The following is a 20746-nucleotide window of genomic DNA, read 5'->3' as shown; positions in this document are numbered from 1 at the left end:
TTGAAATGAAAGATTTTAGACTAGAAAAGCCATATTTAATACATTTCCATTAGGTTTGGTTTGACAATGTGTATATGTTTCTATTCTTCTCATTGAAAGTGTTATTCTTCCTGTATTTTTTGCTACTATCTAGAAATTAGGAAAGGATAAAAGAATTCGATGCACTGCAGTAAATATCTGCGCTTTAAGACGAAAACACCATGTTCAGCTTTAAGCCACCCACTGCCCACAGTGAGTAGTTTTAGTACAAGCGTTTACATCACGTTTTCCGTCCATTCCCGATGGTTGCCTGTAGTTGACGCACGGTGAAATAGATCCCGGGCTGGAGCTCGCACTACCAAACCCCACCCTCATTGCAACATTCGCTGTTGCGAGGAGTAAAAATATTTGTTCATTCTGAACGTAACAGAAACAGGACCGAAGGCTTAAAAACACGCTGCTTCGAGGATAAAAATCGAAAAACGGATAGCAGAAGGCGACCTGTATTAGTGGAAAAAGGGGTTAAGACGCGTCGAAACGACCGACACTAGGAATACGCAACCTCCGTATTTCATCGTCCATGACCGACCGGGCCAGTTGAGTTTTCTCTAATCGATATCCATTAGGAAAATTAAAAAAAAACGCTTTGTGGAAGGCGTGCAGTAAAGGCGCACGGTGGAGGTGATCCTTTAAGAATCCGTATCCGCACCAGGGAGCGGTGCCTCGGCGAGCTGGCTGTGGTAGCCATGGTCTGGGGGGTACTACGAAGAACGCAGTCTTGCGCAAACGAATCCAAGCGACAAAATACCGTTTTCAACAACTGCTTCGCCGTGAGGACACGTGAAATCACGTACAATGACCTCCCCAGAGGATGGGGTGCCCTACAAGCCAGGACGAGGAGATCGGGCTAAGTTTCGCCTCAATGGCGGAGTCATCGGTGGAAATGTGTGTGTGTGGGTTCGTGTGTATCTTGCGGGGGAAAACTTCACATCAACCGCTGCATTTAGCAAACGCTGTTTAAACATGGCCGACGTTCTTATATTTTCCGCGTGCGTTTGGTTGAAAGGTATTTTCGAATTATTATTTAATAATCAATTGAGCCACGACGGTTCGTTCGTCCGAGTCTGACGCAAGGATAATGTCGTGCTTTCTCGGGAGGTCTAACCGCAGGACTGTATTCCTTCGCAAACTGTCAACAATAGCGGGGAACAAACAAACTCAAAACCTCCGTCTGTTTAAAATTTCAGAATATTTATTCAGCATTTTTAATGCCATCAAAACTGAACGAACTCAAAAATATGAAGTTCAGTTTGAGTAGATGTTTTGATTTGTTGAAACTCCTTCTGAAATGGCGACATTTGCAACCCTGAACGCTGTTTACATGCAATGCGCATGAACCTGCGCACGCGTTCATCGGTTGGAATGAATGAGTGTGTTTATTCACGAAAATTTGTCCATTGCACCGCATAGTGTTGGATTGTGTTCGTGGCAAAAAATGGGCGGAGTCAAACTGTTCCACGCCGAACGCGCTCACAAAAAGGAATTGAAAAATGACTATCTGCACAGTGGGTAAATGGCTCAGAGTTTGACAGATGTTTAACATAAAATTTTATGTTAATGTAATTTATTTTATTTTAATAAATAATTTAGAAAAATATAAAATAAAGCAAAATGTAAATACATTCGTGGAATATTTCTTTTCTGTAAAATATTTGCCTAAAATGTATCAAAAAGCTTTTTAAAGTGAAAGTTTCATAAATTTACAATTGTAACAAATTGTACAAAAATTAGCACAAAACAAAATTGCGTTTACGGCATCCAAGCAACGAGCAGCGCGAGAAAATTTTTGGTTCTCAAAATTGTGTCCTTCATCGCCTACTGTGCATACATAGGCTGCGTACATATAGGTGCGTAGATACATACCTTGTAAATATCTTTTCAGTTCTAGTTGAGCGTTCGTGCGTGCGTGTTCTCCGCGTGCGACCAGTTTTTCCACGTCGTACATTTTCCGTATTCTCGGCAGCGCCAACCAAGGATTTACGTGATCGTGAGTTTAAGGCACTGTCAGAAAAGTTGCAACAGGAGCAATAATCAAGCACCGGAGCTTTACTTTTGTTTTATTCACAATCCGAAATCAGTGCTGTGACTTTAGTGACAATTACGATAAGTTTATTTATGTTAAATATTTTGTTCGGAAGTTTTGTTGTTTCCTGTCGTCCTGAAGGTGGGCTGAATAAGTGCTATCGAAAGCAATCCGAAATTTTCATTCAAATGAAATTCTGAGCAATTCTTGAGATTGCGTGTGCGTGTGTGCTACTACTTGCTGGAAAATGCCGTGCAATTAGAGCTATCGTCCTGGATTGCGTAGATTTATTCTGAGTGTGTGTGTGTGTGTGTGTTTCGTAAATGTATGTGTGTGTTAGTGCTTTGTAATGCAGTATTGCAATCAGGTTGCGAATTCTAAACCGTGCATACGATAGTGGTTTATCAACTGGGCTAGAAAATGCTACAGGCTCAAAAGCAGCATCAAACAGGAATCTAACAGAACCAACGCACAGTTCGCCGAAGAGCGGGATAACGCCCCAGAAGCATTCAGTGTGTGCCTTAGGGAAACTAGTGCAGATATACGCGAACGAAGCGGATCATCAAGCGGTACCTTGATTGGCATCGCACTACCACACCAAGTCCTGATCAACATCATTCCCACCAAAATCATCCTATATGGTAATGGCAGAGATCGGTGGCCCATTGGCACACCAACTACCCTTACACAACCATAGAGGTGGACTGGTGCAACCGTCGCTGGTAATGAACCATCACCTGGACTCTCTGGACAGCAGTTGCCATGGACCAAACATTCACCCAAGTAAGTTACACTGTACGGCTGGCGCAATCCAACATCTAGCATGGCATTCATAAGGCAACTACAATCATTAGCTCACACAGTTGACTGTTAGTTCAGAAAGTGTCACAAAGTAATGGATCTATGATTTAGCAAAAAAAGAGACTTACGAATAACTTAATTTGAGTGATGATTCTAATTGGAAAATTCTTTTCATAAAAAACATTACGAGTCTTTATGTTTGAACATTAAATTTGAATTGTTCTTCTAGGCGTTATGACCTACTAGATTATTGCGGCATAGTCAACTCTCACTACGGAAGAACGGATCTAATGGGATGGGGTTTAATCCACGGCCCTGCCGTGTAAAGATGGAATTTATATTTATGTTCAAATTTTATGTATTTTTTCCTTTTCATTTTTGTTTATCGTTATTTTTAAGAAATTTACATATATTACAAAAAATGTGATAGTCTTATGCTTTAAAGTAAGCGCAATGATTTATGATCATTGCTTCAAGTAATACGTAGTTTTGAAATTCATTAGCTTAGATTAATAAGTTTAGTGAAATTATTTTGTTTTTAAACCAGAAAGGCATTATTATTGCACAAATAACAGTTTTTGTCCTTTTTGAACGTAGGATTGAATACCTTTACCATACAGCTTCCAGCGAACTAGTTCAACATAATTTTGTACAAACAATGAGTACGAAAACCTTATGCAAATTTTATGTAACACAAGATGTGGGTTTGAGATTAGATGAACCAGTTTTAAATTGTTTACATATGTTTTGTGTAACATTATGCACCGTCCCAAAAAGGGAGTGATTTCCAGTAATGACACCTTTCGGTTGGGAAACCCACCAAATGCCGGTCAACACATTTTTCAGTACCAGTTGTTTCTTAACCGGTAGCACGGAATTCCCACACTTTCTACCGTACCCCCCGGGAGGCCTGTCTCTCAATAATGCCAAAAATGTTTGAAACCGGTATGATGTTTAGCGTTTAGCTCTGCAGTGCTCCCGGTCCCGGTTGATATGCAAATGTTCTGCGCCGCAAATTCGGTTCTGTTGCAATTGTTATCCGACGGCTAGCGTGTAGAGACAGCAGATATTGATGAAATCTATGCACGCTTCAAACTTCAAATCTCGCTTGAAGTGTGATTTGTTGAAACCAGGAAGCTTCATCCGACACATTTACGCTTTGATGTTCGAACGCGACGACCACCAACGATCAATATGCTTTCGAGCGCGCTGACACTAAACCGTCAGTTTACCCGATCGAAATAACATTTCTACTCATCTGCTTTCCACGATGGCTTTTAAGATGGCATTCTTATGCTCCCGCTATACCACCTACGGCCACCCGAGTTCCCCCGGCTTCGCCCGGGATCCGGGAACAGCTGGTGTGGATCTTCAATAAACACATTACGCGCACATTAGGCGCACCGAAAAGTGTCAATCTTTGGTGCATCGCAGACGACTCGTCAAAACAAAACTGTGCGGAGAGTGCAAAGGTTCCACGTTCGCCCCGCCCCGCAAATGGGCTGTTATACAATTCAACGCGTCATCCATCATCGTGGCAAGCAAGCCAGCAAGCCAGCGAGCTAGCAAGTGTTTTATTGACGATCGAAGCGATTTTCGGTTCATCCATCCGGCTCCATTAGCCTCCGTGCCAGTAATGGAACGGCTCATTGGCCGGGTGAAGGAGGTCCACCACACACCCACACACACACACAAACACAGTTTTCGATAGTTCACTTCCTCGTTTAATGGCATTTTGGGTGCGCTGACTTGGTCTGACTCCCGAGGCCCAAATCTCCCTGCCCGCAAAGGCATATGACTCCAACATAATGCACTTCAGCTCTTCATTACACCAAAGATCCGTTATTTTACGTCGGCCAGCAGCCAACACATTTTCCATCTTAGCCGAGACAAAAAAAGTGGAACGAAAACTAGCATTTTAGTCGTTCGTGGTGGAAAAAGGGAACAGAGCGTTTGTGTCTCATGCTTTTCGTTTACCTCCAATATTGTACGCCGGCCGTCGGAAAAACCCATGGGGGAGTGCAAAGGAAAGTGCCGCGATGTGCTGAACGCATTTGAAAAGTAAAACATGTGTACTCACGTGTTTGGGTGTCGAACCTTGCCTGCCTTTATAAATATACAGCACCTAGGCTAGTGTTACTGTACTGTAAGGCTTGTGTCGGCATAGGCCGCAAATGGAATATTGGCTAGTATTTATTCCATCTGTCTGTCTTTGATTGTTTGTGCACGTCAATCAATCGGGTGTCGGGCGCGTGTGTGTGTGTCTGTTTTTTACCGTTTTGCGGTTCTGGCGGCTGCACATAGAAAATCGATTTGGCAGAATATGCATCGAGTTGAAAGCCATTGTCATCCTTATGGAGAGGTGTATGATGTAATGTTGCATTAAAACGTCCTCCGACGGGAATTTTGAAAGGTGGCCGGAGACGTTTGTTATTCCGGAATTTCTTCCCCTAATTTAGTGGAACGCTGGCTTTCAAATCTCAGCTGCCTTTCAGAAGCAAACAACATCGTTACCATAGTTGGAATGGGTTTTTTTTTTTTTTTTGGTTGGTAGACTCGTTGCGGCCTTGATGGCCAGTTAGTATCGCGGCAACGCGTTACATCATAATTGGCCAGACGACGAAGACATTCCAACTGGATCCACAATCTTTACGTTCATGTGTCAAAACAAAACAACAGAACAAAAAAAACCCAAAACTACATGCATCCAGTTTCCGAAAGGAATCCCGGTACAATCTCACCTGACTGGGCGATCAGTTGAAAATAAAATAAAACGCACACACACACACACAGTTGACCTCGCAGTACACCCAAGGCGACCACAAAGTAAAAAAGGTATTTGCCCAGCCCGGCCGCCTGTCTTGTGTCGGCAGCGCGGCGTCATAGAAGAAATGGAAACCTCTAAACAGGAACCTCCATAAAAACCGATAAACGACCAGATAATTTAAGGAGAATATAAAGTTCACACTATTTTACGATCGAGCACGGACCACGTCCCTGCTCTGCCTATCTCGTGTGTCTGTGCGCGCACACAGTTTTCTTCAGCCTCCGGTCAGGGAGATGTCGTTTCGGAAGATTCTGTGGTGACCGTTACGGAAAAGAGCGAAAGACACATGCGGCCACTAGGAATGTTTGGGCTAACGCTAGCAGGAGACTAGGATCAACCGTATCCGCGTGCTGTGGTGGATGATCCTGACGCGCGACGAGGCGTGTTGAACGGCTCTGCTCTTTAACGCTTTTTGCGCGTCATCACATCGCCGGGCCGAGGAAAGCCATTAAGGGGCAAGATTTGCTGTTGTAGCGATACGATAGTGAAAATTATTTAATTACCGAGAAGGAGAAGCCATCGCTCCTTGTCCCTTGCGTTCCGTTTTGCCCCAGCGCATTTACAATCCAATCGTTATCCAATCCGTTGGGGAAATGTGCTCCAGTGGAAATGGCAATTCTTGAGCCTGGTTGAGGAGCAGTTTGGTGGTGGTGGCCAGCTCAAACCTTCTTGTCCCTGTTTTCTCAAGGTAAAGGTTTCTGCGGAATGTCATAAAACTGTAGCACACCTCGCAAAAGCCGTTTCTTCGCGCCCCATATAACTGTTCGACTCACAGTTGGTGTAGATCTTTTTTTTTGGGAGTTGTTTCTCTGTGAAGCATCTACATCGGTCTTGTGATCGTGTAGAAATTAATTTCCGCGAATTCTCGTTTTGGAAATGGGCAGTAAACCTTCACTGTTCCTGTAACGTTACTGCGGGTTAGCTGCGATGCCATGTGGATGTGTGCCTTCCCGTTGTTAGGAGCTCGGAAGGAGCGAAGCGATGTGGGCAACAGCTTGAAACGTGTACGAATTATTCATACGCATGATTAATAATCAGTAAAATGTAGAATTAGCCAGAGATATGAATATGGATTATCATAAATAAGGCTTATAATACTTCCTTTGCATGGATAAGCAGCGACAGTGACTGGTTTCCACATCCATTTTCCCGTCCACGGCCAAACGCGCCGAGGAATGATGAAGGCCATTTCTACAAACCGCGCAACCATTTGCTGATGATCCTCCGAAAATGGAGGGATTCACTGGCTAGCGAACGTATCTGGCATCGTTGGAAGCCCATCGTTGGCCACTCGTCGTCCACTGTATCTATTTTCCACTCAAATGCACCTCACTCTCAAACCTCGTTAGGTTCTGTGTACAACCAGTAGCGCAGTAGCAACAGTTGCTCAGTTGATCGTCATCTTAAACTTCCATTTTACTAACCCTCACTACCCCGCTAGGGCCGGCATCTGTCTCGTTGGCAGTTAAAAGAACGCCGTTGGTCAGCACGGTTTTTAATAAGAGATCCGTTAAGTCAACTGGGCAACATGATTGCCGGCCGAAGTTTAGCGAGCGGCCGCTATCTTGATCACCATCCTGGCCGAGTGAAGTGTCGACTCGTTGCTCAGCAGCTCCCTTAGCACCTGGGCGAGATCGTCTTTTATGAAATTATGTTAATCTCGCTGTAACGAAATAATTTCTTTACTTTGTATACCCGGTGGGGATGCTCCGACAAACTGTCACAATGCTTGGGGAGGCGTAATCCGTTCGCAACGCTCGAACCTGCAGTTCTTGGATATGGTTTCGTGAGGCTCGAGCTCGCTGCCCCGTTCTCACACACTCGCTTTTGCTAATTAAATTCTATAATTGCTACATATTCCATAAACATTCAATTGCCGTCACGTTCCCACACGAACGCTCGAACGCACGACGGATCCGTTTCGTTTAGTCTTGTTTTGCACTTGCCCCGACATTGCATGTTACATTGCGCATCACAAGTGTTGCAGCTGGCACAGAAATCCCCACAGAAGAGCTGCTCCACACCCAATCATATTCCAATTATTGTTCCAACCATCTGTTTTACCCGCTGAGGGCCCGCAGGACGGCAGCAACACTTTGAACGAGCGTTTAGCAGTTCGTGATCGCAGACAAGTCGTTGTGTTGTTTATTCAATTACAATTCGAGTAGAAATTATTCATCTAAGCACAGCCAGCTGAACCACCCAAGCATAGGCATCCCCCGGGTGTGTACGTGTGTATGTGTCCCAAACTGACCCAGCGCATAGACGGAAGAAAGTTCCCAGCGAGTTGGAGCGATTCGATCGTCCATAGTCTCGCGGGACCTGCTCGAACAACACCACTGTTGACGGATGCCCCGATCCGATCCGATGGAACGGCCAAAACGGCACAAAACGACCGTTTCGGTGTTTTCCATCGGCGAAGTGTAAACAAACAATTGGATCACACAGATCGGGGATCTCGTCCAGCGGTAAGCTGAGTTGGATGGGGATGGAATGTTTTTTGAATGTGGGAACATATCACTAGCCTTTACTAATTGGTTTCGATCGAACCACATCCCACATGCTCACATCCCAATGCCCGAAAATCATACGAAGCCAAATTGATTACATTATTTTGCCCCACCATATTCATCACTATCGATTGTTCGATCGATGCGATCTCAGCCACTCGGATTATTCATTATTGCCGGCGAGTCTCGGCAATGTGACGTGAATTATGCCTGCTTCCTGTCGCAGGAAGTTCTTCCGACCAAGTTTCCCGGTTTACATCGTCGATCATTAGGATCATGAAAAGATGCAGGTGCATCGTCCAACTGACCAATTCACTAATGGACGGATTTTATTTACAACACACACACACACACATATTGGAATCGGGCTGGAAAAGGAATTTGATATTCACGTTCGGGGAAATGCACATTTGCTACTCCAGAACCGGAACAAATAACGATGTTTTTCTCCCACGGGTTCTTTTGTTTACAGTGCCACATCCTGATGTTGTCATTTTTTAAATGGAAGTATGGGAATGAAATGTGACGACGGTGAGATATTTTGCCTGGTGTTTGTTGGCGCAGCTTCCGTTTCCTATTTACGTTGGAATTTAAGCTGGACGATATCTAGCAGAGCCTACGTTGGACATTGGCGATTTGTGCCAAACCCAACAAAACAAAACAAAGTACTGAGTTCAAAATGTGATTTTTATTTGTTAAAAAATGGTCCAAATTGGTGCAAAAGCTACGAGAGCAACAACCGAACCGGCTTGATGGCACATGACCTCCGCTAATTGGATAACATTAATTAGCTAGCTACCGGGTGCAGTAACGCGTACCCAGACGGCGTGAACCACCAATCAAGCTCAACGGCTCGATCGGCAGCGACAGATCCCATCAACTAACCGTCTAACAGGCGGCGTCGCATAGGGCGAACACGTGAGACAACAGATTGACACAAATTCTATTGCAGCTAAACCCGCTCATGCGACTTTGGGGCATTAGTAGCGATATTAGAAGAAGAATTAATCAGCTGGTCAATCTGACGTGACGTGAATCCGATGGATGCGGCTCCGCGATCCGGTTCCTGCTCCTGATATTGTCCACGTCCGCGGCAGCAGTTGCGGGTGAGCTTTGGAGTTTTATCTCGTTTACCTGCGTGATGACGGACTGTCCATATTGGTGGTCACGTTGGCGTTGTTGTGTAACAGTAGCGTTAATCTCGATCGATTCACTTTCCATATTTATACACATACAAACACATGCACGCTAACAAGAGCAAGGAGACAGCGTAGACGATCCTAACACACAGAAGCGACAGAACTCTCTGCAGAAGGATAGATCGGTCGGGAAGATCGATTGAAAAAGTCAAAATAAAACACACAAGAAAAAAAACCATTTCACAGCTTCCGCCGGCCCTCGCTCCCGTAGGAATGCCACCCAAAGCTTAAAGCACCTTACCACACCGGGAGGATCCAGCACCGTCCGTCCGCTAACAAGTCAGATGTTAGGGAGGCCGATATATGCCGGCACTCTTTAAGCTGTGGCAGCCGGCTTATTTCTTTGTTCAGTTGCCATCTTTAAGACACTGCAAAAATCAACACCACCGCTGTGCCGTGCGGACACTGCACGGCAGAATAATAAAACAAAACAAAATTTACCAAATTCCTCTATTAACTTCAAAATAAATTTGCAAAATAATTTATTAAAAACCAATACACACGGCCAACCGATAAAGGGGGTGGAGATGGGAGAGGGAGGGAGGGGCGGCCAACCTCACGGCGCGCTCATGACGACACCAGCCACCAAGTTTTATGCAAATTTGATTACCATTTCGGTTCGGTTCCGTTCTTTGCGGTCTGCCTCTGACCATTTCGGTCAACCAGCCTTTCAGCACTTATAAGTCACGGTCGGGATTGTCCTTCTCGCGGATTGGGGGTTTACTTGATTGGGAGGAAAGAACAGCACCAGCGGGCAAAAACCAAAAATAAAAAGCACGTAACACGCTAACAACCCCAAGGGCTGTGTTGTGGGCCAGTTTAGCTCGCTGGAAAGATGTTTTTTGTCGGCATTCGTGTGCCGCGAAGAAAGAGAATGTAAGCAACATCACGAAACGATATCAACTGGCAAACGATGCGAAATACCTTGTTTCTTTTAACCGGCCCTTTTTTTCCTTAGCTCCCAGTTAGTCCTTGCACGGAAGGCAGCGGAACAAAAATGTCCATGCTCCACGAATGGTGGGTTAGCTTGCATTGGCTGAAGATTGCTATCGTGTTGCTGCGCTTCGCCAAGATTGGCAGCCGTTTTGACACCATTTTATGTTGTATGATTTTCCATGCCACCGGCACCAGCCATACTTTTCAAGTAAACGTTAACGAATATTTACTAGGGAATGTCGTTCCTGGCAAGTAACGTCCTAGATGACGACACGACGACCGATAATACCTCACAAGTATTCTTGCCATGCTGGGTATGATTTTTTAATTCGGCATTTGTACTCTTTTGGCCAGCAAATGCACACCACATGTGCGCGTGCGTGTGTGTGTGTGTGTGTGTGTGTGTGTGTGGTGTTTTGCTTTTTATTCTCCTCCCTTGTACGCGACTTTTTCTTGCCTCTGATCATTGCCGGCGACTTTTAGCCATCACGAAAACCACAATCATCCGCGATCGTACCGGCGCAAAGGAATTGCCGCCATGTTAATGCAAATTAAGCTCCAGCAAACGGCGGCGGCAACGAAAAGAAGGCAATGTTGTCAGGAATAAAAGCAGCACACAAAAACAAAACAAAAAAAAAGCGATGATAAAAAGAACAACACGGATTTGGCTTCACCTTCACGGATTCAGAGTTACCACCGGAGAGTATCCCAGCATCGATTGGGAGAACCGTTTGTCGCTGTTCGTCTGATATTGCCGCAAATCGGAGCGGAGGACTGTTTTTGTTTCCTTTGATGGGCTTTAAAGGGCACCAGGGCCAGGGAAAATGTATTCGAATCGGAAATCTATCAATCGGAAATGCGATAAGCGGTGTGCGATAAGCAGCACGGTGGCGGCCCCCATTTGAGGCCCCCGGCTCGCTACTGCTGTGTCGGAAGTGTATTCTACATTGCCAAAACGTGGAATACGATTCTACAGACATCTAACAGATCAATAAGAAAGAGGTACCTTACCTGGTAGGTAAATATTCGTTTCGCGCTACTCTCTACACTGTCTACCAACCACCTACCGAAATCTAGTGCAATAAATCTCAACTGGGATGCTCGATCGGTTTCGGTATCATGCGATCGCCGCACCGTGATCGCATGTGCGTGTGACTTTCTGCCAAACGGGCGCGCAGCTTCCGACGCTGAATGTCAGCTCGCTCGCGCGTTCATCAACTGTTGATGAAGAAGTCGTTGAACGGGACGACCACGACGGAGTGACGACGATGGTGAACGACGGAACGGATGGTGACGGAGTGACGACGATGGTGAACGACGGAACGATCACCAACGCTGACCAACGCTGGATCTCATCCCCCTCGGGATGACGAGACGAGATCCAACAAGTGCCACCACCACGCTACGTTGTGTGTGGTCGGGTTTTATAGATTTATAAACAAATTATGTATGCTTTTCTTATTAGAGTCACATTTTTCATAAATTAGCATGTGGAAGTGTGAAAGCAGTATAAAGCGCAGCGAGCAAACGATGAAACAAAAAACCTTACGCGACCATCGTGTCGACCTTTAGTACGACGACGACGACGACGACGTTGCTTTAGGACGAACCTCTGTCAAATCGCCGTTGGTAATCTTCTCCAGTGCCTATGGTTCGTGGTTGACCGTTTTCCCATAGCCGATACTCCCATTCGAGGGTGCACATTTGCTAACAAGGCATCGGGTGGGAGCTCGGCTTTCACACTTCTGTATGAGGTAGAGAGAGAAAGAGAAAAACATATTTGATCGATTCAAACAACAAGTGCTACTGTAGTTACGTTAGGTATTGCGATATTGACAATTGTTGGTAGTTGCTCAATTTTTTGTAACCTTTTTGCGTTTTATTTTTACCGACATTCGAGAAAAGATGTCTAGGTGCATTCGATCCTCAGAACAATTGATTGCAAAATAATGCTTAATAGCACCTGTACGTAAACCTTTGGCTTTGTCTTAAACTATCTGCGGCCCATTCGTGCCGTTGTTTGGCGATGTTGTGCTGTGCATCATCAAGCTGTTCCGTTTCCTCTTCCCGGTTTTGACCGAAAAGGCGTAAGATTTAATTCCAAGCGGTAATCCGTCCTTTGCTAGATACAGTTTCAGGCCAGATGATGCTTTTGACACCGTTTCTCGCCATCTTTTTCCACCGGACAGGAAAATCCACCCCTGGGTCGCTTTCCCCCGCGGTCGGCTCACACGAAACATCGTTTCTCGAGGGCCGACAGTGTCAGTCGGTTTTTTTTTTGGGTAGTGTTGTCGGTACTTCATCAGTTTTCATCCCGCGCAGCCCGTTGCGTTCTGCTGTGCGCGCGCGGTACCATCATGATGGAAGACATTATTCATGCCGTTCTTTACTCCGCTTTTCATCATCGCCGTTTCGCTTTCGTCGATTTCGTTCGATTTCTTTTTTGTGTACGCGCGCATCTCCGCTTTATTCCCAGCATCCCGGGCTTGGCAGGCCGCAAAATTCTGACCGTTGGCAAGATCAAAGACGCGGTTTCGGTTCGGTTCGTCCTGTTTTATGCCTGCCTTATCAGTCGTGGTTGTTCGTGGTTGCCTGCCCTTTCCCAACGCGATCACTTCCCTGCTTTGCATTTCCAGCTATGCGCGATGCCGGTCCGCCAGCGCGATAAATAAAGCTAGGCACCGGTTCGGTTCGGGTTTGTAGCGTGCTGCATGCCAGCAAACCAGCAACCTCGAGATACCGACCAGCAAGAGATACCGCCGGGCTGAGAACGGAACAGCAAAACAAAACCCAAAAACACAAACGACCGAACCTTGCCGGTGAGCAAACCACCTCTCAGCGGTTTGAAGTGTGGCTGCCGTAGCCGCTTCTGCGCTTCTTTGAGCGGTAGAAGAAGCCGTGCTGACTTATAGCTTTGGCTCAAGCCAGGGCGACATGACAGTAGTGTGCAAAGGACAGTGTGAGGATCGGTGACCGGTGACGAAAGCGCTTACGCGAGACGATCGCGACACGATCACCCGACACGGTGATATTCGCTAATTTATCTTCGCTACCTATGGCCCGCCCGGTGCTCCGACCCGACAACCGTCGCTGGCCAGGGTTGGACCGGGACGGGTGCGGGTTGGGCCGGTTGGCTTCGACCGACCGACCCGCAAGGACTCACAGGTGCATATAGCGGTTGATAGCTTGCGGTTCGGTAATGATCGCACGTGCTAATTGGCCCTCCACACACGGACTAATACTCGCTAATCGGAAAGGCAAACATTATTCGGGCACAGCGCACGGTTGCCGGAAGAGTGTCGGTGACATACTGGTGACAGCGTCGGGATGCGTGCCGGCCGGGAGTGTCATCAGTTCCCAAGGCCACACAACACCTTGCGTGAAGTTGATGGTGATATGATAGCGGTGGTTGGCAGAATAAAACTGATGGCGAAAGAGCTGCCGCCGAGTAGCGGATTTCGCGGTTTGTGTGGATATGTAGCCGTGCAGGCCACCGCTGACAATTGAAACCATTCATCACCATTCACCAACGAGGTGCGTTGCTGGAGAAAACGAACAATCATTCACACGTAGTATTGCTGGGGCTTAAATATGGAAAGGTAAAGATTGCTGCTATAAAATTTATAATTTTATAGCACCGATAGGTGTGAAGAAAAAACTTAAACTATGAAAGTCTTTTCAACGTAACAAAAAATCTACAAAATAAACAAGCAGGAAGAGTTGCGTCCCACGTTTGAGACCGAATCAGACAGCACCATGCCTCAGTTACCGTGCCCAAGCGAGTGCAATGTCCCACGTCCCGTGTAAGGATAAGTTTAAATGGCAGTTTACCAAAGAACATAGCGCAGAACAACCAACTATTTGTTCAATTCAGTATCCCACAAGCATCCATGCCTCGGTGATTGTTTTAAAAAGGCTCAGGGCACCAATCGATTGGGACGTCCGACAGACTCACGCGAAAAATCGATTCCAAAAGCGCTGCGGACGCACTGTATTAGCTGCGAGCCAGATACGCTTGAGCTGCAGCGCAAGCATATTACTGGCGAGTATCGTGCCACAACACATCACATCAGGCCCCCATCTTCTGGTGATGTGCTCTCCTCTCGAAGTTGAACAATATTTTAACGCCAACTTACGATCGAAACTCATTGCCACTCGGCCGATGCGCTTTGATGATCGTTGAAGTGTTGTAGCCACGGCTGAGAATCGGCATCGGTCTCGACGGCTGCCATTCAGTCAAGAGGGCAGCCGAGACGCAATGGCAAGATTCGGGCAGGAGCGGGAGCGCACTTTTTCCCAACCGAGTGTGGCGAAAAATTGCCGACTAGCCAAGAAGGCTTCTAGCATGGTCACGCTAAGGTCAGTGTTTGTCGACGATTGCATCAAGCACCACTGTACGACTGCATTTTTCTTTGATCTTGTAATGGATCACCTACACGATCGGTGGAAAATTCTCCACCATCTAGGTTTGAAGAGTTGTACGTGTTTTTATTGTAACTTACTTAAAAACAGAAGAAAAAACGATTCCTTCAAAGTGTGTACGCGTTCTACATTTCGTTGCAAATCTCGGAGTCGCGTAGGGATGATGTAAAAAAAATATACCAACACGAAAACCTCATAAATCGTGCGTAATGAGCTACTCTCATAACCGTCAGAAACTAGATTTGTTGAATCCTGTTGTTTTCTCGCCTAGAACGCATTCCGGACTATCCGCTTCATAACCAAAGTGCTCCCGAAATTCGCTTAGCGCTTATGCGTACGGTTCGAAAGCTCCTCGAGACGACTCTTATGATTTATGGATGGTCATAAAACCGAGCCAAACTACCGGCAAATCAGCATAATTTATAACAAATTATTAATCCATTAAACGAGAATTATTGCCATCCTGCTTGGAAAACTGGCGCTGGTTGCGCGGATGGATGGATGTTCTGGTTTCTAATCATCGGATCCCGCGTTGGCCTTCTCTCGTCGGGTCGTCTATTTTCCCTCGACTCCCTCCCTGCCTTGTTTAGACACTTCGATTGTTTTGTTATATTTGTCCCGGGAATCCTTCTCACCCATGCCGTGCGTTCCTTTCGCTGGTGGAGAAGATTCTTGCTCGAGCGTGAACTTTCCGGTCCGGTCCTTTCCGGACGGACGGACGGATGGCGCCGTTCCGATTGTCAGAAAGATTGTTTACAATTTTAATCATTTACCTTTCGAGTGGTTAATTTTTTTCTTCTTCCTTCGGCAATTCGTCTCATTCAGCACTGCCGCACAGTCTCGGAGTGCCCTCAACGGTGAGGATAATTGATTGGGAGAAGGAAAAGGGAAAAAAACCGCGCTGCTTTCGTCATTTCACAACCACTTGATGACAGACATTCATTTTCAATGTGTCACCATGGTTGGGGTTGATTGGGTCATTAATAGCGATTACTCACTCGTTCCCTAAAAATTTGCCAGCATCTCCGAATGCTCCGTTTCGATTGGTTCGGTTAAACACATTGTACGATCGCAGTACGATCAGCGTCTTCGTTTTCGGCCAAACATTTTCGTAACGTAACGCACTTGTATGTACAATGTTGCCTTGATTTTCAAATTTTGAAATAAAGAACAATAATCAGCGCTTAACGATGGACATACTGGTGTACTGATGGTGCATTATTTGGCGCCAACTTAACAATCTAACGTAATTAAGTTATATTAGTCTGCTTCTTGATCTTCGAGCTATGATCATGAAAAACGAGCACGTCTTTGGAAACTGACTGAATAATTTTAAGATTATGAAGTTTCGACCTACTGAAGCCTACAGTCTTGTAAGTTTAAGTAATCTTATCTTGGAATAGTATGATCATAAGTTTGCTAATGTTTTACGGATACTGTTTGTTTGAAAATATTTCCTGACACTGCACTACATAATACCATAAACTGTGTGTTTAACAGTCAATAACGATTTGTTTAGATGCACATTGGTGGATTGATAGTACTGCATTAATCGTGTCATTATCAATCAAACCGACTATCAACGAAAGATACGACTATCCTCACGATCACACACGGACAGGAATGTGACATAGAATGTCGCCGAAGGTTACAAGAGAGCTCTTTGAAAAACACCGAAACGACGCGAACAAGGGAACAAGTTACGGGACGCTAGATAACCATATTCAAATCAATTCCAGCCAATAAACGGTTTTCTAAGGTGACACATTTTGTAGGTGTTCAGCGTCATTACGGTAATCGATCGTCTTCATCATCGTCATCATTAGCATCTAAACGTTGGAACGGCGACCAGCGCGTGTTGGACTGTCTTCGCCGTGGCCGGTTCATGTCCTAGGGAATCAAATGAGGAAACAAAACAAAAAACCAAAAAAAAACACACTCATGCACGCACCAACATAGCAAAGAAATGCATCGATGCATAGCCAAGCGGAAGGTGCAGCCACAGCTAGTTATCGATGATCATGACGGCGCCTGGGTTGGAAGCCAAACCAAACAACATATTTACGATGGTTCGGGCACCGACCACCATCAACCCGACCAGCGGCAGCTTTCCTCGTTGACCTTTGCCGCCGGGATGATGCCGGGACGAGCGGGATGCTGGGTTCCGTTCTATCGTAACAAATCATAGTCATTTTTGGTTGTTGTTGTTGCTGTACGGATTCTCGCTTCATACCGAGGACAAAACCGCGTGATTGCTTAGCGCGACCCGTCGACGGACAAGCGTCCGTAATAAACTAGATAAACACTACTGTCTACCCAGGTCAGCCGTCTCGGGTGCTAGGATGGGTTTGAAAAGCCGGCACCGTCCAACGGTGGTGACTATATGCTGTCAGAAACGGGCCCTGGCCGTCCGCCGTACTGCGAGTGGGACTTATCTCGTACCAATCCATCGCATTACCGGTAGACTGGACTATCGGGGCGCAGTTCTCCCGTTTTGTTTTTTAATTATTTTGTCTCACACACACACTCGCACAGACAGACACATGAACGGTTCCGACTGGCCAGTTTTACATCATCACTTGACGTTTCGGTCGTCAGTCTGACGCGACGCTGAAGATCGTTTGACTAACTGTCAGTCAGCCCGCAAAAAGGCCAACAGCTGGCGTATTGGTGTGCCGTAGAGTGACTAGTAGTTATACTGCAAAAGAGTGCTAGTAGTGCGCTCCATAAACACGGAATCTGTTAAACCAAAGATTCGGGGTGATAGCAGGTATAAGAAGAAAAGAGAAGAAGAACAAAAAGTCCGCACACGCGCGATCATCACGCCGAACCTCTCATTTGAAGCAACACGCACCTAAAACTATAAAAAAGTGATCATAAAGATGTAATAAAAACGAGACAACCACGACGACGATGACGACGACGACGACGACGACGACTTGGTGCAGAGATAGAGGCGCAACGGGCAGAACAAAAAGAACAACGTCGAGACCTTTCGGAACTGACGATGCAAGCGGCGATTCATCAAGGATCCCAGGTACGGGACGAACTACGGGGCCCAAGCAGTTTTTGGGTGGCACGGCCACAAAAGCACGGCAAATTTAAGCACAATAAAACAATACACACGGCAAACCAACGCTGCCACCCAAGCCAACCCGAAAGTAACAAAACATTTTCAAATTAACCAAACACGATACCTGTTTTTCGGTGGACTTTATCTTCCCGTCCGGAGATTGCCTTTGTGTTGCTATCTATCTCCACCCGGTATCGACGGAGGATAGCAAAAACATTTCCGCGGTGCAACACAATCGAGCTTTTTCGACAGAGAGGCTATTGGCGGTATTGCTGGCTCGCACTAGCTCGCACTAACTAGTCCAGATTAGCCTCCACCTGTGTGGCTTACCTCAACGTTTGTGGTGTGCACCTTTTTGCCAGTTTTTGTGCAACGCGTTTGATTTCCTTCTTTGATCAACTTTGAACAACTGATCCTCGTTTGCTTTGCTTGCCGTTTGTTGAAAGTACCGATCGAGAAGACTTTGGTCATTTTGACATTTTTGGCTCGTTTTCAAACCGCCCGCTCTCCCCACGGATCAGGTCGAATGCCGCGGAGGTGGGAATATAAAATTAATCACCATAAAACTTTTCTCTAACCCATTAGGAGCGGGCGCGTGCGGCAACTGCCCGATTAGGAACGTCCAAGAGAAACGCAACCAAAAAACCCGGCCGGCTCGTTTATCAGTTGTTAGGCTGTCTCATTTTGTAAACGTTCATGATATGATGTGGGAGATACATATTGGTGGTGGAGCTTTTTTTTTTGTTCATGAATAATTCGCTTTAATGTTATTTTGCCAGACCTCAAAAAGTAATGCTCTAGCAGTACTAGAGTACGTATGCTCCTAAAGCTTCAAACCGATTTGACCAACAGCCATCATCACTTGTGGCGTTCTGTGGTAGAATGTTAGATCCTTTCGGCAGGGAACCCCTGACGAGCACGCAAAACACCTTTGAAACCTTTTTACAGCTGCGCTTCGCGAAAAATGCACACGCCCCGTCGAAACTAAAGAGCCAATTGAAGAGTGGAATATATTTAAAATGGATATTTTTGGTGGACGTGTCGGCGAAACTTTGAAGTCGCACCGCGAACCATCCGCGGATGGAACGGATGGTGCGGGTACGGGATGGTCCAGTTGTGTAGTTGCTGCAGAGAAACCGGTATGACGATGGTTCCTGGCTGCTTGTTGCAGCTTTCCACGCCGTATCCTGGAAGAGCATGCTGTCAGCACTCCAGCCAACATCTTCAAGCCAGTTCGGTAGCGAGATGAAGATCGTGTGTGTGTGTGTGTGTGTGTGTGTGTGTGTGTTGTAGCTTTGAATCCTGTTTCGATTGCTGTTTATTTGGGGAGTTCTCGTACGCACCACTTTGTCGGGACTTTGTTTGATTGAATCATTTATTACGGGAAAAGTGACGGAAAATCGTTTGAATTTGCAATTATTCTAGTGGACATGGCTCACAGTTCATGAATTGTACTAAACAAAACGACGATCACCCGCAATACAATTAACGATCATCTCGCACCAAGAAGGAAATCCCAGAATGCGTTAGTTGAGCTTTGTAGAAAAAAAATGGTTTCAAGTAAATGGACAAATACTATACTCGGCCAAATGGCAATCTACAAATGTATGTATGCATGTATGTAATTAAATTGTAGCCAAATTTACAGACGGGCGAAAAAAAAGAGGCAACTACTCGCCCGATATGATGCTGCGTGTGCGTGTGTATTTGATGTGTGCCACCGCGGGTTTTTTGTTGTCTGTCAGTGTCGGTTTTAGCGCTGTCACTAATTGAACGAATAATTTGAGCGTATTAAGTTGTTAAATGTGGACCGTGTGGACCACGATAATTAAAACGTTTGTCGGTTCAAGCAGGTGTTTCACTTTATTGAGTAATGTGTACGCGCAGAGTCAGTTGCTCCAAAGCCCAAAGCTACAACAACACCATCTGCCTATGAGTGTTGGAACTTACACCATCAGCCATGTTGTGCTACTTTATGTTTTAAAGTAAGATGATTTTTTTGTTCAACTTTGCATGTAAAAAAATGCACGCACACGAGATTGTTTTGCGTGTTTGCCGCTGCCGAAGACTTTCCTTAGGACACGGATGCAACAGCTTCACCTCAATGTTTGACCGTTTGTTGGCGCTGGTTCAACGCAGCCTATCCTAAACGATCGCGCTGTCCATTTATCTTATCATAAAACTTGGAGGAACGAAGTTTTTTAAGAGGCTCTACATTCTTTATTCCGAGCAAAATTGTATGTGTGTGCGTGTGTTTTTATACAAAAAGATTTATCAAGAAGTTTAGCGGCTACTTTATGGCTGCAGTTTTGTTTTGCATTCTCTGGGACAGTATCTGAAGACAATTTTCAAAGGACAAAAAACAGCTTTTTCTGTCGCTCTCGATATCGTCCCGTCTTCCTATCAGCGTTTGGGCATACGGTTCACTGGGCTTGGCATCAACAGATTGGTTGGCTTTTTGGTGAATTAAAATTTTTTAAACAATTTGTTCCTGGCTTGTGTCACAAATCTTCACATCGACCAGAAATCAGCCGCCCCGTTGCTTACCCATTGTCAATGTGAAAAATTTAATTGTTAAAAATTCATGACTCAATACTTGAAAGCCGCTTACGAGCCGCTCTTCGATTCTATCGCAGAAGTAGACGCCTGAACTTGATGGACAGGCATCGGCAAGATGGTTTCCCTGGTTTTAGAGGGAAAATCTTCTCATTCTACTTGAAAACGACCGCAGCAATAAATGGATGGCTGAAAAGATTTGCTTTCCATCCAGTGCATCTCTTAGGTGGTTAAAGGGGGAAAACAATCTCCCAGCGGAATGATTCCTCTGTGTGCCGTGACGCCTGGAAGCGATGGTGTTCGGGGGACCACTGACGGGTGAGTTTGAGTTTTGAGCGCAGGCCCCTTGGTCGGTCCTTG

General features: G+C 45.7%; 1 protein-coding gene across 1 annotated transcript in view; it reads left to right on the top strand.

Moving 5' to 3' along the window:
* Nucleotides 1-1916: 1916 nt before the first annotated feature.
* The window catches only part of LOC118511041 (insulin gene enhancer protein isl-1), a 29817-nt gene continuing 10987 nt past the window's right edge, over nt 1917-20746 (top strand). The window contains exon 1 of the mRNA XM_036053635.1: nt 1917-2845. Within this exon, the coding sequence (XP_035909528.1) occupies nt 2701-2845 (145 nt within the window). The 5' untranslated portion in view covers nt 1917-2700. The remainder of the gene's footprint in view (nt 2846-20746) is intronic.

The sequence above is a fragment of the Anopheles stephensi genome, chromosome 3 (genome assembly GCF_013141755.1).
Source record: "Anopheles stephensi strain Indian chromosome 3, UCI_ANSTEP_V1.0, whole genome shotgun sequence".
Classification (NCBI taxonomy): domain Eukaryota; kingdom Metazoa; phylum Arthropoda; class Insecta; order Diptera; family Culicidae; genus Anopheles; species Anopheles stephensi.
Note: the sequence above shows the minus strand (reverse complement) of the source record. Positions and strands in the feature narration are given on the sequence as shown.